The sequence below is a fragment of the Solanum lycopersicum genome, chromosome 4 (assembly GCF_036512215.1).
Source record: "Solanum lycopersicum chromosome 4, SLM_r2.1".
NCBI classification, from domain to species: domain Eukaryota; kingdom Viridiplantae; phylum Streptophyta; class Magnoliopsida; order Solanales; family Solanaceae; genus Solanum; species Solanum lycopersicum.
Window position 1 is genome coordinate 4,557,846 of NC_090803.1, and position 13,786 is coordinate 4,571,631.

The 13,786-nt window shown below is 31.4% G+C and overlaps 2 protein-coding genes across 3 annotated transcripts; both read left to right on the forward strand.

The window, feature by feature from the left end:
- Nucleotides 1–229: 229 nt before the first annotated feature.
- LOC101260924 (uncharacterized) lies at nucleotides 230–7,321 on the forward strand. Its single transcript, XM_004236700.5, has 4 exons — nucleotides 230–406; nucleotides 1,188–1,325; nucleotides 5,643–5,830; nucleotides 6,719–7,321. The coding sequence occupies exons 1-4, from the start codon at nucleotides 360–362 to the stop codon at nucleotides 6,913–6,915; spliced, it is 570 nt and encodes a 189-aa protein (XP_004236748.1). The 5' UTR covers nucleotides 230–359; the 3' UTR covers nucleotides 6,916–7,321.
- Nucleotides 7,322–10,579: 3,258 nt separating this feature from the next.
- LOC101259736 (16 kDa phloem protein 1) lies at nucleotides 10,580–13,491 on the forward strand. 2 transcript variants are annotated; one of them, XM_004236696.5, is made up of 5 exons: nucleotides 10,580–10,863; nucleotides 11,415–11,483; nucleotides 11,902–12,040; nucleotides 12,417–12,552; nucleotides 13,166–13,491. In XM_004236696.5, the coding sequence occupies exons 1-5, from the start codon at nucleotides 10,791–10,793 to the stop codon at nucleotides 13,226–13,228; spliced, it is 480 nt and encodes a 159-aa protein (XP_004236744.1). In that variant the 5' UTR covers nucleotides 10,580–10,790; the 3' UTR covers nucleotides 13,229–13,491. The 2 variants fall into 2 exon arrangements, with proteins under 2 accessions (XP_004236744.1, XP_010319255.1); XM_010320953.4 differs by having other exon boundaries at nucleotides 10,594–10,863; nucleotides 11,899–12,040.
- Nucleotides 13,492–13,786: the final 295 nt, after the last annotated feature.

Consider the following 13,786-nt stretch of genomic DNA (forward strand, 5'->3'; position numbering starts at 1 on the left):
TATTACATATTCATATTTATGTATGAAAATATGTAAATTTTTGGATTTTCAATGCTTGCAAGAAAGGGACGAAAATGGACAATCAATTTAAAGCGAGTAAATAAAATTTCATATATATATCATTTCATATTTTTTAAAGTTCATTTTATTTACCCAACTTATTATTATTATTTTTTTTAAAAAACTGAAATTGTTTATTTTCGTACAAAAATAAATTAATAATCATTCATTTTGGTTTTTGACCAAGCTACGACGTCGTTTCTAAACATGCTGCAGATAAACAATAGTTTTTACATTCAATTTGATTTTTGTGGGGTTTAAGGAAGGTTTTTCCAGCCGAAAAAACTCACAGAAGCAAAATGTTGGGGAGAAGATTTATCTCCTTCTTGCGTCGCTCTCCATCAGCGTACGATATTTTTTTTTAATTTTTTAATTTTTTTTATTGATGTAATTAATGCATTATAGTTAAATTTTCTGTTGTATATAGATGTTAATTATTGTGAATGGATATAGCAGGGGATTAAGGTCAATATGAAGAAAAAAAAAGTTGAATTTTTGTGGGGGAAATTGTAGTTTAATGAATTGTTTAGTGTTGGGATCAAATGGGTTTTCTTAGGTTTTAGAGGATTTATAGAGTTTATCCCAATTGATTTGGTGTTGAGGTGTTAGTTGACGGTGGAGGGCGGATCCAAGATTTGAACTTTATGGGTTCGGGTTGATGCTACTGAATCCAACTGAACATTTGAGTTACTGGGTTCGGAATTTAATATTTGTACATAGTTAATATGTATCTTAACATATGTATACAGAATTTTTTGAAGTAAACTAGAGCTACTGTTTGGTTGAATCTATAGTTTATATCGTGCATCTGCTCTTGGTTGACTGATTGATTGGTATGACGTAGTTCGGGAAAAGTGGAATAGGTATAGAGGATTTATATAGTCTTATCCCAATTGATTTGGAGTTGAGGTGTTAGTTGATTGCAAAGCCAGATCCAAGATTTGAACTTCATAGGTTCTGGATGATGCTAGTGAATCCAACTGACCGTTTGAGTTACTGGGTTCGGAATTAAGTATTTATACATACTTAATAGATTTCTTAACTAGAGCTACTGTATTTGGTTGAATCTCTAGTGTATATTGTGCATCAGCCCTTGGTTTACTTACTGATTGATTGATATGATGTAGTTCGGGAAAAGTGGTGGCCGAGGAAGGGAAGGCAAAGACATGGGGGCGAAGGATAGTGTCAGGGACCTTGATTTGCTTAACTGGAGGCGTTGCTCTAAGTGCTCTTGATGATCTCTCCATATATCATAGCTGCAGCAGGTTTGATTTTTTCGCTACCTCTTATCCTTGTGATTTTATAATATGAAAAGTGATTGTTAGGGAAGGCTCCTGCCTTTTTGATTCAGATTGACCTCGAGAACACCAAATGAATATTAGTTCTTGTTTTTTAGGATGTGGTTTATGATACTTCTATATTATTTATTTTTTAAAATTACTTCTATAATATGATATTGCGCTTCAAGGCTCTTCAAGTTGGAATTTTATTTTCTCTAGGTGTATTTTATCTGCTCTTATTGGCAAGATAGTGGTGAAATTAGGAATTCCCTGTAAGTGTTAACGAGGGAAGAGTTGTGAAGTTAAGGATTTAATTTGATTCTGTACTTCCATTCAGAATAGACCTTGCCAGTGATTCAGTTAAATTGCAAAGGCAGTACATAGCGCAATGTGTGGTAGGAGCACGTCAGTAGTTCGAATCCCAGTCTGTAAACCAAGTCTGGTACTTTAACTGGAGATGGGTAGAGGGACAACCCATTATCCACCGAGTTCAAAGGTGAATAGAGCAAAATTAAAGGTTTATCTTTTTGAGATGACACTCTCCTAGAATTATCCTCTTTTCATCTTTGAAATTCGGTGGATAATGGGTGTTCACTCTACCCTTCTCCAATTAAATACCAGAGTTTAAAGATTATATTTTGAATAGATATTATCTTCACATTTAGATCACACAAAGAACCTTGACTCAAGTGTGTTGAGCTTTTCTATGATATAGTTTAAATAGCTAGCTAATGTGATGGTTAAAGGTACGTCCAAGTACTTTTGAGATGCTCTCAACCCTCTACCGCAATCTGTCTCAGAGGGCACATTTTGTTGCTCCAAAATTTGTTTCCTCTCTCTACCTCTTGGTGCTGCTTGCTCTAGGTTAAAACAAAGGGGTGTACCTCTCAAAATGTTACTCAAATCTGGTAGACCTGAAAATATGTTGCTACTAGTTTTAGATACAATAGTTAAATACAATAGGGACTGCCGGAGTCAGTGATGCATTTTGAGTTTGTGGAGGCTGATGTTCCAAAAACAGCAACACAGCAAAGGATTCCCATAAACGGGTTCTAGGGAAGGTAGAATATACACATACCTTACCCCGTACCTTTGCAGGGTAGAGGGACTGTTTCCAATAGACCCTCGGAGACTGATTTTCCATTTTAAGAAATTCATCTTGAGTAACAAAATCAGATGAATCTACAAATTGCAATTAGTAAAATTCACATGGTTCCTTGCATCCCCAGTATGCATTCATTCCTTACACAAAGTTAGCAAGTCCCCAAATGAATGGTATGTAGTAGATTGCTTCCCGCATTTTAATGTGTTCAATTCTGTCCAATTTTTTTCATCAGCCTACTGTCTATTCCCTCAAAGATTCATTCATTTTGGCTTTAACATTTTCAATCATTGTATCAAAAGTCCCACAATGTACCTCACTGTTCCTGGATGCTCAAATGCTTGTCCTCTGTTTCTTTATAGTAGACCTGCTTCTCCAGTTTTCTTCCTTGGACCATCCGCTTCCATCAATGTCTCCGAAAGAGTTCTGTTGATTATCTTTTCTTACAATTATCGGTGGAATCATTGGTCCGGGTAGTTTTTTGCATTCCAAATCAACATTGCTACTGTTGATGGAAACCACATCTTCTTCTATTTTTTGGCTTAGAATGATAACCCCTGATATTCACATTGATCTGATTAGCCACATTTAGAAGTTACTTTGGGTAGATGACATGAACCAAGAAAATTTTGTTAGTATGATTCTAGACATATTGTTATTTGGGACCAATCTAGTACTAACAAAATTTAGAGTTGATCGAGCCTTGCACCACATATTTGTAGCCTTAGGGGTCGTTTGGTGTGAGGGATAAAAATATATAATGATGGGATAAAACTTTTGTATCTTGTTTGGTTGCCATGTTTGGGATAACTTATTCCACCATTTATATTATAGTGATAAAAAGTTGGGATAGATTATCCTAGGATAGCTAACCCCAGGATAACTTGTTCCCAACCAAACGACTCCTTAATTCTACATTTTAGCTAGTTTGCATCAAATGGGCAGTCTTTTTTCCATTAAATCCAGATTTGGAGTTTTGAGAAATGCTAAAGTTACCTCATCATCGACATCAGAAAGGGTGTAGAGTTCGTTGGTTTTTGCTGATGAGTAATCAATAATGTTGCCTATTATAGTGTATATATATTGGTGTTCTCATCTAGGTTGTTATAAAACTCGACTAAATCCCCATAAAAGTTAGCTCCTTGCAAACTCCTCCCATCTCTAATGGTTGAGACATTTTCTATGTCGTCTTCAGGGTCAAAATCCATTCCTTTTCCCTCAACTGGGGTTTTACTAGCGTGAGACCTTGTGTCATTAGAATGAAGTTGACTTAGATGAAGTAGAGTTTGTGCCATGGTAGAGGAGAGTAGAAGATTGTTAGCGAGAAAACAGAACTCTGGTTGGCGATATGTTGATTTCGATGGAGAATAGAGAATTTTGGTGATCTAAACGTTAAAAATCGCTTTGAACAAATTCCCCCCTCTTAAAGTCTTATATTGACATGTTTTCCCTAAAAATAATAGCTACAAATGCATCTAGGACAAACAAAGATGCATTGGTTCGTGGGTTAAGGAGCAAGAGGTGGAAAAATTCAATGAACTCTACAACCTTATGATGTCAATGATAAGGTAACTCTAGCATCTATCACAATTCCAAATATGAAAGGAACACTATGCCCATTTGGTGCAAACTGACTAAAAGGTAACATTAAGGGTACAAATATGTGTTATAAGACTTGACCGATTCTGAATTTTGTTAGAAGGAATTGGTCCCAAATACCAACATTTCTAGAATCTTTACCGACAGAATTTCCTTGATTTGTGCCAGCTAGTCAAAGAAACCTTTTAATGTGGATAACTAGAAAAAAAAAGGTATGGTCTTATCAACAATAACAAGGTTGGTTTTGAGTGGTGAGTTTTACCGGGACCAATAATACTTGACAATGTCAAAAAAAAAGTAATCAGTTAATCTCTTTGGAGGAAATAGATAGTCAGAGGGAGAAGAAGATCCACTATACAGAAATAGATGACAAGTATTTTTGTCTCTAAGGTACCAGCTAATGCCATTCCTTCAACTTATACACCTGCTCTTATATCCTCACAATGTGTTCTTTCCCACTGCAACATGCAACTACCTTGCAAATCCATGCTTGCCTTTGTATTCCTTGCCACTGGAGGATTTTGTTCCATACGGAAGCAGATATCTCACACTGATCTTCACTACACCGAAAACATATCAAATTATCTACCATACCCCAAAGAACTATTTTTACTCTTGTATATAACTTGCCATAAGCAACCAGCCTAAAGATGAATATCCACCTTGGACAGCCATGATTGTTACGTACTAATCTTTTCCTAGGCACCTTGAGGAAATCCCTCTCAGCTTTAGATGCATCTTTTTTTATGGAGAAAGCTTGCATCTGCAATAGATCACTGCCCAAGTAACCAACATCATCAAAGTGTTTCATGGCCTTTATGATATTTTTTGCACCATCAAGGAAGCCTGCTTAGTATTAATTTAGTCATGCCATCTTACCTGCCCCGTATTATATATGAACCTGAACTCAAAGTTTGTCCTTTGTACACAGCTTACACAATAGTTCGCATAATGCTGCTCTATACCAAGTTAGGATGTCAAAATATATAAGCCACCAGCTGATTTTTGGATCACAGAATTTGTCCCAAGCTAAAAAAGCAGATACTGCAGAACGTCCCGTCCATAAGAACCTCCTGCATACTGCTTTAATTTGTTGAACAATCTTCTTAGGTAGAATAAAATCTGAGGCCAAAACATTTGTATTGAGAACATAACACTTCGGATCGGTCCTTCTAAAAAAACAAACACTTCTGATCAGTTGTACTATGGCTGCATAAAACAAGAACTTCACTGTTTATCTTGTAATTCCACACACTTTTCTCTGAAATATTGGAGCTAATTATAACTTTCCTTTAATGGTTTCCGGAATCCTATATGTGAGGTCAGCTACCACGATCTTACTAATTTCCTTCTTGCTCAAGGCATATGAAAATATTTCAGTTGAGGAAAATTGTGATGCTTTACAGAACTCTGACTTTGTTTTCACGTTCACATACTTCTGTAGTAGTATGTGTGTAATACAAAAATATATTGCAGTCTATATTTTCTTGGGTGGCAATGAGGATAGGAGTAGCAAGGGTCTTGGGTAGGGGATAACTGTCTTTCGTGGCTATTGTTTTACCAGTTTTGCTTGTTTCATCCTTCATTGTTTGGTCTTGCAGCAAGGCCTTGGAAAGAGCCAGTAAGAACAAGCCGATTATAGATGCCATTGGCGAGCCCATTGTTAGAGGTCCTTGGTACAATGCATCACTAGCAGTAGCTCACCAAAGGCAATCTGTATCATGTACATTTCCTGTCTCTGGACCCCAAGGCACCGGAATTTTTCAGCTGAAGGCAGTTCGTAATGGAGGTTGGTTCTGTTCCTTAAATTCTACTTTGAGCAGACATTCTCCATCTTGTTTTTTGTTTCAGAAACATGTTCTGAAATTTGGACATCCTTTATTCTACTTTTTCAACTCCAGAGATATCAATTGTGAATATTTAAGCCGTAGTTGTTAGTCATGGTGGTGATAAGTTCAAAACGCTCCTGCAAAGATCCAAATCAATGCCATTATCAACAGAGAAATCTATTGAGTAAAACAGTTACTCCCTCCGTTTCAATTTGTTCGTCTTACTTAATATTTGAAGTCATTTAAAAAAGAATGTCTTTTTTCATTATTGACATCTTTTTGATTTCAACTTTCCATGTAGAATTTTTAAGACCACAACATTAAAGGACATTTTGATACATCGTACGTATCTTTTGTTTAAGATCACAAGAAATAAAAACCTTCTTTACTTCTTAAATTTCGTCATTCAAAACCAGGGAGTATATTTTTACGGTCGTCTGTCTTTTACTTGTAACACAAAACAGTGTCTTTAGATTGCTTAGCTTCCCATCGAGAAATGAGGATACTGGAGTGTGACTAGCTATTCCTTAATAATGAGGAGTTCCAAGAAGTGGTGTTTGTTAGTTTTTTTGTATGAAGTGTTGTCTAACATCATTCAAAAACGGAACTTCAGAATCAAATTTGAAAATCATTTATATTTTTGATCATTTCTTAGATTCCGTTGAATTGTATAGAATCCATTTCCAATTTTAAAGCGAACAATTGCCTTTAACTCATTAGCTCAACTTTACTGTAGAGAAAAGATTAAAAGAGAGAGATGGTTTATTGTGTGCATAAACTTGTTCATAATTGTCTCTACATACTTGTTCAACATATTTAACTAGTACTGCTGTTTATATTTGGAGCAGAGGACAAATGGTCATCATTTTTACGGGCAAGCGACTGGGAGATACTCATTATGGAAGCTCTCGTCCATGTCCCGGGGAATGAAGAGAAGCAGCAAACTTTTCGGATTAAAGTTTCAGATTACCTACCTCCACCAGCTAGTAATGCATGCACGGATTGCATACCTCAGGAATCATCGGGTAATGTGGATAAGAAATGACCTAGATTCGTTCTTCCATGGCTCCGAGGAGCTTTTTTCTTTCTCCATATTCACATCATAAGAAGCATGTATTTAGGACCCTTTGAAATTTTCCAGTTCCAAGGCACCAAATCTATATATTTCCACATTAGATCGCGTAATTGGTGATTCTTTTAAACGTTGAAGCTATGTTATTGTTAAAAGTCCCTTTCCAGAGTAGCTCCGGAACAATTAGGAGATTCTATACGGAGTTTTGCTTGGAGAGGAAGAAGAACACCATTATAGAGGGATCAACGTGTAAACTTGATCTGTATTTTGGTTTACTGGAATAAGCTCATCGTCAAACTGTAGATTTTGGCAAGAAAAGGTAAACGTTTCTGTGGATTTTAGCTTATACAATAAATGGTTTCAATGTTGTTCACTTGAAGATGAGTAAAGTTCATTTGCATTTTTTTTCTGCTTTCATTTAAAAGTCAATTCTTGATTATTATTTTGTACCATAGTATTCCTACGAGCGTGACTCGAACGCTCAACCTATCTGTTTATGGTGGTGAAGGTGTTCAATTATTTGAACAAGCCTGAATAATCATATGATTAGAGCAGTTAAATTAAGATAATTTTGAAAATGCTTAATAGTACTCAACTCGAATTTAATTTAAGTGTCTTATTTTTCTTTTTAGTGTATTTTCAAACAATGTAACTTTTAAATCCACATATTCAAATAGAAATTTGGTAGATAAAACACATTTTTAGCTTAAAACTATACTATTAAAAAGTTTTCACTTATTTTTATTATATCTTTATGTTTAGTCAAATTAACAAACATAAACCGAAACAAAGGAAGTAGTACGAGAAAATGATATGTTATGATCACTTGCGATTTTAAATAGAAGAAATCGATTTTTTGGATCTCTTATACATTATTTTTAAAATTTTCTTTGTGTTAAAAGACGATCTCTAATTAAAAAAAACATGAACTAGGCTGTGTAGTGGACTAGTGGTTGAATAAGTCATTAAATAAAAGCTAATTAGGTGTGAACTCTATTTCTTTGACTAAATTCAATTCAATTTTAATTCTAAACTTTATGCATATGAAGTTTCCTAAAAGTGACAAAATGATATGTTTACAAGCCAATCAATTTCTTCATAACAAGGTTTAGAATAGTAACGTTTCATTAATCATCTAAAAAATATTTCTTTTTTTATTTTTTGATATTCTATCTTATATTCTGTATTTTCATTTTGAATAAGTCAAATTTATATTCTATACGTTTATTTACAATAAAATTATTTTATCATAGAATTTAATTTTTCCAATTTTAAAATTTCGATCGAGAGTAGAAAAATTCTGTCTCAATATTTATTACTTTCCTGAGTCAATCGTCTTACTTGTAAATTATCAAGTTGATTGTCTACAAGATTAAGGCCAAATTATCTAAATCACATAATATCAAGACAAAAACTTGATTTTAAAAAATTCAAATATCATAGAGTATATTTTTCTTATTTGCTTTCCGTAATAATTATTTTTGAAAGTAATTAACTTTGAAAATCTAGCTGAAGAATACATCCACATATTTCAATATTATAATTACTTAAATTAACTCTTTTTTTTTTATTTATGAAAGAAAAATTTAAAAACTTATATAAACAAAAAATTACAAAAATCCAGCTTGAAAGCGTGAGATTCCCTGAAAAGAAAAAGATCATAGAATCAGTTGATGTATGATTTGACAATCTGTCAATTGCAAGTAATTTTTGTTTTTATTTTTACCCTCTACTCATTTTAGGGCTTTAATTAATTTGAATTTATGTGTTTATTTTAGAGTTTTTGGCCAAAATTATCCTTAAATTATAACTCAAACCTAAACTATATCAATAAAGTATCATTCTTAGCAAAAATCATCCTTTAAATATTTAAAAGTGAACAATTTTCATCATACTACATTAATTTATCATAAAACTATCAAATCTACAAAAATAAAGTCATTCCTTCCTAATTATTATTCTTAGATACGCCAAAATACTATCATGAACTTTTTTCGGTAATTGAGTTTAGCATTATGAAAAATCTTTTAACTTGACAGTTTTTTTCATTTATTCTTCATGTAGTTTGATATTAAAAATATTATTAGTTCAAATATGTTTCTTCTCTATTGAATATGGTAGAAACAACGTTTGTTGGAGACTTACGCTTCTAATAATATAGAATGAAACTCAAATGCGAAATATAATCAATATTTTGATTACTACAATATCAGATTGACCCAAAATTTATTGATCTAAAATATAATTTGGATGTGAAAAAGGTAAAGATAATTAAGCTCCAACTTCTTTCCGTTACTAAATTAGAAAGGAGCAGATTACTTACGTATTCTCATAATTTTCAACTATTTTTTATTTCCGTAAGCCATAATGTCTAAGATTTTTAATATTTTTTTAAAAACTTTTATATAAAGTAATGAAATTATGCAGGAAAACTTTTTTTGATAGTCACGTGAATTGCTCATGTTTTTTAGGATCCCGTAGCTTTTGATAATATCTAACAGAAGGTTGAAAATTGTTCATTTTTAAATTATTGAAAGATGTTTTTTGCTAAGAATAATATTTTTTAAGGATGAAGTTTAAGTTTAGGGTATAGTTGAAGGATGTTTTTGAGCAAAATCTCGTTCCTTTTGTTTCATTTTAATCATCGATTTAGCTTTTTTCATATTTATTACTTCCCCATTTTATATAATGGTCATTATACTAAATATGATTGTTTCAAATTAGTAGATATTAATTAATTTTTTAAAAAAGTGTTCACATTTGTTTGTAAAATTTGTAAGAAATTTTTTAAAAGGTGAATTAGTAAAATTATCGATATTGATGAAGTATAAGCCCTGGCGAAAGATGTTGACAGAAAATCAAAAGAAAATAGTATCATTTATTGAATTACTTAAAATTTCTTATATATCATGTAGAACATAAAATGATTCACTAATATATTCTTTCTGTTCCTAATTACTTGTCAATTTTTTCTTTTTTAGTTGTTCCTAATTACTTGTCCATTTGACAAATCAAGATAGGATAATTTTTTTACCTATTATATCCTCAATTAATTACTTTTTTTTAAAAAACTTTTCGAAACAGTTAAATTTTTTTAATTCACTCACGTTATAATTAGTAAAGGTAAAATGACAAAATCACTATATCAATTATTATTTTTTAAGGGAAAATAAACATGTACCCCCTCAACCTATGCCTGAAATCTCAGAGATACACTTATACTATACTAAGGTCCTATTATCCTCCTGAACTTATTTTATAAGTAATTTTCTACTCCTTTCTGGCCTACGTGACACTAGTTTGAAAAAAAATCAATCAGCGTTGGATCCACAAGATAGTGCCACGTAGGTCGAAAAGTAATAGAAAATTATTAATAAAATAAGTCCAAGGAGTAATAAGACCTTAGTATAGTATAAGTGTGTCTCTGAATTTTCAAGCATAGATTGAGAAATACTTGTGCATTATCTCTTTTTTTAATAAATGTCAATTTCAAAGTGAATAAATAACTACGAACATAAAAAGTAAATTGAAGGGAACATAAAAGAATTATAAATACAAAACATAACGTATAAACTTAAAACATTTAATTAAAATTGACATAATTTTATCTATCTTCGTAACAATCATAAATAAATACAAAGAATTAAAAGATGGTTCCCCACTATACCTGTCAACTCACTTATTGTCATAAAAGACTAACTAGAATCTCTTTGAATTCTTCCACCACCATTTTTGAATGTCAAATTCCATCAGCCATATAATCTCACACACAAACCTTATTATATAAATTTCTTCAAATAATATTTATTTGTTCTTCGATACGAGGAAAAATAAATTGAGATAGATCGATGACGACCGTCTTTGGAATAATGGAAGTTAATCTTGTTAGCGCTAGAGGTCTCAAAAACAATGAATTTTGGGGTATTTATTATTTTTTTTCTTATCTCTTTCACTTAAATTTATTTTTTAGTTTTGTTGATAGAGATGAATTCACGATTTGTAATTTATACGTCTTGATTATCATCATTATTTTTGCTTATTAGATTTAATCATCAAATGGAAAAAAAAAATTCCGAATTAACCTTTGAATTAAAGAAGAAAACAAGATTCATGTATCAAATATAATTAATTCTATCTGATTTTTGTTTTAATTTTATAACTAGAAAAATATAATGAATTTTTTTTTACCTGTCTGTCAAAAATGGTATATTTGAAGTTCTCAACTAAAATGTAATAATCTACTAACTAAATACTCGATCAATATTAAATCTAAACTCATAATTTTAATATTATAATGAATTAATACTAAAAGTCATAAAAAGTAAATTCATTAATTTTAAATTCTGAATCCGTCTCCGTTATTCTTTTATGTTTGATTACTTTCATTATACTTGTGTGCACATGATTTAGGTTTATTTATTTATTTATTTATTTTTTAAAAAATGTATGTGGTGTTGTTGTTAATTGTGTAGGTGGTGGAATAGATCCATATGTTTTGATCCAATATAGAGGTCAAGAACGCAAGAGCTCTACTATTCGAGGTATTCGTTGATAAATTATATATCTCCATCTTCCTTTTTGTATATTGTTATTAATTAAACATATATTTTTATAGCCGAATTCAAAATTTAAACGCTACAAGTTCAACTTAAATTATGAACTTAGACCTACTAATACTATTTGTTACAAATTTAATGAATTTGTATATGTATAGAAAAAATATGATTTTTATCAAAAATATTGAATTTAAATGAATCCAATGTCGCAACTCACATAACCGTGAAAGATGGAAATTAACTTTAATTGGACGTTGTAGCTCGCTCCACGCTGATAGTTTGTTTGATCAAATTTTTAAAAAGTCAAAATATTTATTTTATAATGTTAAAGTGTTTGATGAAACTTTTAAATTTAAACGACGTAATTGATTTTGTGTAATATTTTTTTCACTTATAAAAGCAGGGCAAGGTAGTAAACCAGAATGGAATGAGAAGTTCACATTCAAGATAGAATATCCCTCAGTAGATGGACAATACAAGCTTATACTTAAGCTCATGGATCATGATACATTTTCTTCTGATGACTATCTTGGTGAAGCCACGTGAGTAAATTTTATTAGTTGAAACTCGAATATTGATTAAAATATACATCGTAACATAGCAAGGGTTCTAATTTTAAGATCGAGTTGGTTAAACAGGAGATATGATTAAAATGAGCCCAAAATTTATGGTTGTTACATTCTTCTTTAAATGTGGGGTTGGGGGGTTGGGTTGTCTCATGCTCAAAACCTCCTGTATGTTTTTTGGTCAAGCTCGTTGCACAAGGTTGCTCAGTGAGACCATCTCTTTTATGTGGTGTTGAGCTATTATATTGAAATAGTTTTTATCTTGTGTGTATTTTTAAGGATAGTGACTGTGTGTTTCTTTATCGATAATTTCTCGAAGGAATTGATTGAATAAATATTGTACATATTGTAGTATCTACTTGAAGGAATTTCTTGAAGTGGGATTGGAGAATGGAAGAGCTGAAGTTCATCCTAAAAAATATAGTGTGGTGGGGAGTGATCAATCTTATTGTGGTGAAATTCAAGTTGGTATCACATTCACCCCAAAGGTATATATTCTTTTGATACATCTATCTTAATTTTTAAAAATTTATGATTACGTCATATCAAGAATTTAATTACTGGTCCGATTAATTCTAATAACTTGTGAAATAAAATTTAAAAATATAGCTATTTTTTAGTTTTTGTCATGGAATGTGAACCTCTATGTGAAGTTTCATATTGTGAAATTTGAAACTCTTTAACGATAGTTATTTTTCAAAATCGGACTCGAAATGTGGCCAGAGTATACGCTATTTCTATTGCTTTGTGCCACATAGAGCCCATTTCACATCTTCAAAACTCGAACGTAAGACCTCTACTTAAAATCAGTGTAGAAATCTTATTTATCACACTACACCCTTTGGTGGTGTCTATACTCTTTTCACATTGAGGGAAAAAAAAACTTTAACATGATGACAATTTTCAAATCTTGGACAACCAAGTTTTTATTTAATCGGAACTTTATTATATACTTTTTAAATATTATAAATTATTAATTATTTTAATTTATAGTACTTTCTTATATAATTTTAGATAAATTCATTGTCAAACTTTAGAAAAGGGATAATTTCACTTAACATGCTAATGTAATGTTCCATGGTATGTTTAATTATTTGACAGAAGGCAACTCATGATGTGGAAGAAGAATATGGTGGATGGAAGGAGAGTAATGATCACTCATGATTAACTATAAAGGAGAATGTGATTTCGCGAAGAGATCATAAATTCACGTACATTATAATTTACTCTATTAATTCGATATCGAGTAGATAGCTATCTTATTGTTATGTTTATGTATTATGTTTTAAGAGATTGTTTCTTACTAAATGAAACAATTAGGGATGACAAACATTGTGGGGCGGGTTAAGTTATAGCCCGTACAAATTTCAACCCGGTTTGCATTATGTATCATATTTTTTGTCTTTTATAAAACTTTATTATTTAAATATTCATAAGTTAAAATATTTTTGGATGGTGTTTAAGCAAACATGATCAGGATAATTTAAAATCTTTTTATGGTTATTGAGAGTAATGTTTTAATTATTTCTCAAATTTTCTGACTCACTCTTGCAAAATTAAAAAGAATAACTTTCACATATAGTTTGTATAATTGTGCTTCATAGCAAACTTTATGTTTGCTATGTCTATTAATATGTATATTTCGCTATACATATATACAGAAAGAAGCAATTGAACGATCTGTTTCGATATGCATATAAAAAAAATCAATTATAAAAATTA

Excerpts from the sequence above, each read along its gene's own strand:
- LOC101259736 (XM_010320953.4), top strand. The coding sequence starts at position 10,791 with ATGACGACCGTCTTTGGAATAATGGAAGTTAATCTTGTTAGCGCTAGA. Across the intron at positions 11,484-11,898 it reads CAAGAGCTCTACTATTCGAG|CAGGGCAAGGTAGTAAACCA; the intron begins GTATTCGTTGAT and ends CACTTATAAAAG. Across the intron at positions 12,041-12,416 it reads GACTATCTTGGTGAAGCCAC|TATCTACTTGAAGGAATTTC; the intron begins GTGAGTAAATTT and ends TACATATTGTAG.
- LOC101260924 (XM_004236700.5), top strand. The coding sequence starts at position 360 with ATGTTGGGGAGAAGATTTATCTCCTTCTTGCGTCGCTCTCCATCAGC. Across the intron at positions 407-1,187 it reads TTGCGTCGCTCTCCATCAGC|TTCGGGAAAAGTGGTGGCCG; the intron begins GTACGATATTTT and ends GATATGATGTAG. Across the intron at positions 1,326-5,642 it reads ATATATCATAGCTGCAGCAG|CAAGGCCTTGGAAAGAGCCA; the intron begins GTTTGATTTTTT and ends TTGGTCTTGCAG.